Source organism: Notolabrus celidotus, chromosome 17, assembly GCF_009762535.1.
Source record: "Notolabrus celidotus isolate fNotCel1 chromosome 17, fNotCel1.pri, whole genome shotgun sequence".
In the NCBI taxonomy this organism is placed as follows: Eukaryota; Metazoa; Chordata; class Actinopteri; order Labriformes; family Labridae; genus Notolabrus; species Notolabrus celidotus.
In genome coordinates, this window is record NC_048288.1 from 1,732,498 (window position 1) to 1,735,036 (window position 2,539).

Consider the following 2,539-nt stretch of genomic DNA (forward strand, 5'->3'; position numbering starts at 1 on the left):
TTTAAAGTGCTTCACTGAACTGAAATTGAACATTTCAAACTTAAACCTTTTGAGTAAAATAAAACATTTCAAAATAAAAAGTGCTTGTTTTTAAATTGCTTCACTGAACTGAGACCTAACATCATGTCTCAAAGTCTTATAGCAGGTCTCCGCTTGCTGTCACATGCCCCTCAGATGGCCAACACCTGTAATTTGGCCTTCTTGCCCTTTGGCCTTGGCTAAACCAGCTTGCCACACTCTCCCTAGCATCAAAATCTTCCAAACTGGGCCCCTCCACACTGATTCTTATCAGATCTTCCACTGTGTCTGTGTGAAGGGATGCTCTAGCATCTGATTTGATTCTCTTCCTCTCTCATAAACGACAGATGACACGGGGAGGACCAGCAGAATGTGGACAAGGTGCATTATGTTCTGAAAAATATACAAAACACATTCAAACACATTCTCATTGGGATGTACAAGCCGACAAAGTTGTTTTTGATGTCAAGGTTGACATTGATATTGATATCAAAATGTCAATAGAAAAAGAGTAAAACCTTGTACTCTGAACAGCATGGCTCTCTGGTTAACATCAGCTCCCAAAGGCTGAGGTAGGTCTTGTCCTTGAACATCCTGGCGATTAACAGCTTCAGGCCCACAAACTCTTCTTTTGCAAACTCAGTGTTAACACCATTTCTGAAATTGACATAGAATACACAGCCAAGCAGTGTTTAAATGAACATGATTGCTACCAGCACTACTACATACTATTGTGTATTGGTCCACTTTGCTACCTTGTGAGGACAGGGGAGAAGTGATCCAAGAGGAATGCTAGGTCATCAGCACCATGGTCCACTAAGTCCTCTTGGTCTTCTGGCCAGCTATCATGGTTGAAGATGTTGAAGCATTTGACAGCCTTGGTTGTGGCAGATTCAGTAGCACCCTCTCCTATTGGAAGGATAAAGACATCTTAATGAAATGATTAACATCATTTCTTATCTATCAATATGTTCATAAGACAGAGGAGTACACTTGCCTAGGAGGCTACAGAATCATGCTTTCAAGTGTTGGACTGTAGATTTGCTTGTTGCCTCAATTGCTTTTTGTAGTTTAGTGATAGCACCATCCTCTGTCAGCTTAGAGACTTCCCCTTTGAGTGTAACTGTCTGTGTGGGACATAAAGCATAAACAAAAATTGTGAGTTAGATATATATATATATATATATATATATATATATATATATATATATATATATATATATATATATATATATATATATATATATATATAAACAGCTCTGGAAAAAATTAAGAGACCACTGCAAAATGAACAGTTGCCCTGATTTTACTATTTATAGGTATGTGTCAAATGAACATTTTTGTTTTATTCTATAAACTACTGACAACATTTCTCCCAAATTCTAAATAAAAATATTGTCATTTAGAGCATTTCTTTGCAGAAAATGACAGATGGTCAAAAAAACAAAAAAGATGCAGTGTTTTCAGACGTCAAATAATGCAAAGAAAACAAGTTCATATTCATTTTGAAACAACACAATACTAATGTTTTAACTAAGGAAGAGTTCAGAAATCAATATTTGGTGGAATAACCCTGATTTTTAATCACAGCTTTCATGCGTCTTGGCATGCTCTCCACCAGTCTTTCACATTGCTGTTGGGTGACTTTATGCCACTCCTGGCGCAAAAAATTCAAGCAGCTCAGCTTTGTTTGATGGTTTATGACCATCCATCTTCCTCTTGATCACATTCCAGAGGTTTTCAATGGGGTTCAGGTCTGGAGATTGGGCCGGCCATGACAGGGTCTTGATCTGGTGGTCCTTCATCCACACCTTGATTGACCTAGCTGTGTGGCATGGAGCATTGTCCTGCTGGAAAAACCAATCCTCAGAGTTGGGGAACATTGTCAGAGCAGAAGGAAGCCAGTTTTCTTCCAGGATAACCTCGTACGTGGCTTGATTCAGACGTCCTTGGCAAAGACGCATCTGCCCGATTCCAGCCTTGCTGAAGCACCCCCAGATCATCACCGATCCTCCACCAAATTTCACAGTGGGTGCGAAACACTGTGGCTTGTAGGCCTCTCCAGGTCTCCGTCTAACCATTAGAAGACCAGGTGTTGGGCAAAGCTGAAAATTGGACTCAACAGAGAAGATGACCTTACTCCAGTCCTCTATGGTCCAATCCCTCTGCCGGTCTGTAGCTTTGTTGTCCCCAATGTCTGCTGCTTGACCTTGTTCTTATGAACAGCCGTCTTAGAAATTTTAAGGATGGAAGCAACCTGACGCTCACTGTATCCCTCTGCCAGTAAAGCCAGAATTGAACCCTTCTTTTCCTCAGTCAAAACTTTTCTTTTCAACTCTTTTGGCATGGTAAATAGTTATTTTTTTATTCCAATTACTTTAGAGGTACTACTAGCACTGTTTTTGCCATCCAGCTGGTCCTATTGCAAGAGAATAGTGATGACCTCAGCAGTGGTTTTTATACTTTTCCTCGTTAATTAAGATTTGTTTCAGGTGATCACCTAATCAGTACCTCATTAAGT

At 39.9% G+C, this 2,539-nt stretch overlaps 1 protein-coding gene across 1 annotated transcript; it reads right to left on the bottom strand.

Moving 5' to 3' along the window:
* Positions 1–2,099, bottom strand: LOC117829315. The gene is made up of 4 exons (XM_034706942.1): positions 1,724–2,099; positions 774–927; positions 537–675; positions 1–411 (listed from the first exon to the last, which is right to left on the bottom strand). Exons 1-4 carry the CDS (start codon positions 2,097–2,099, stop codon positions 289–291), a joined length of 792 nt encoding a protein of 263 aa, XP_034562833.1. The 3' UTR covers positions 1–288.
* Positions 2,100–2,539: the final 440 nt, after the last annotated feature.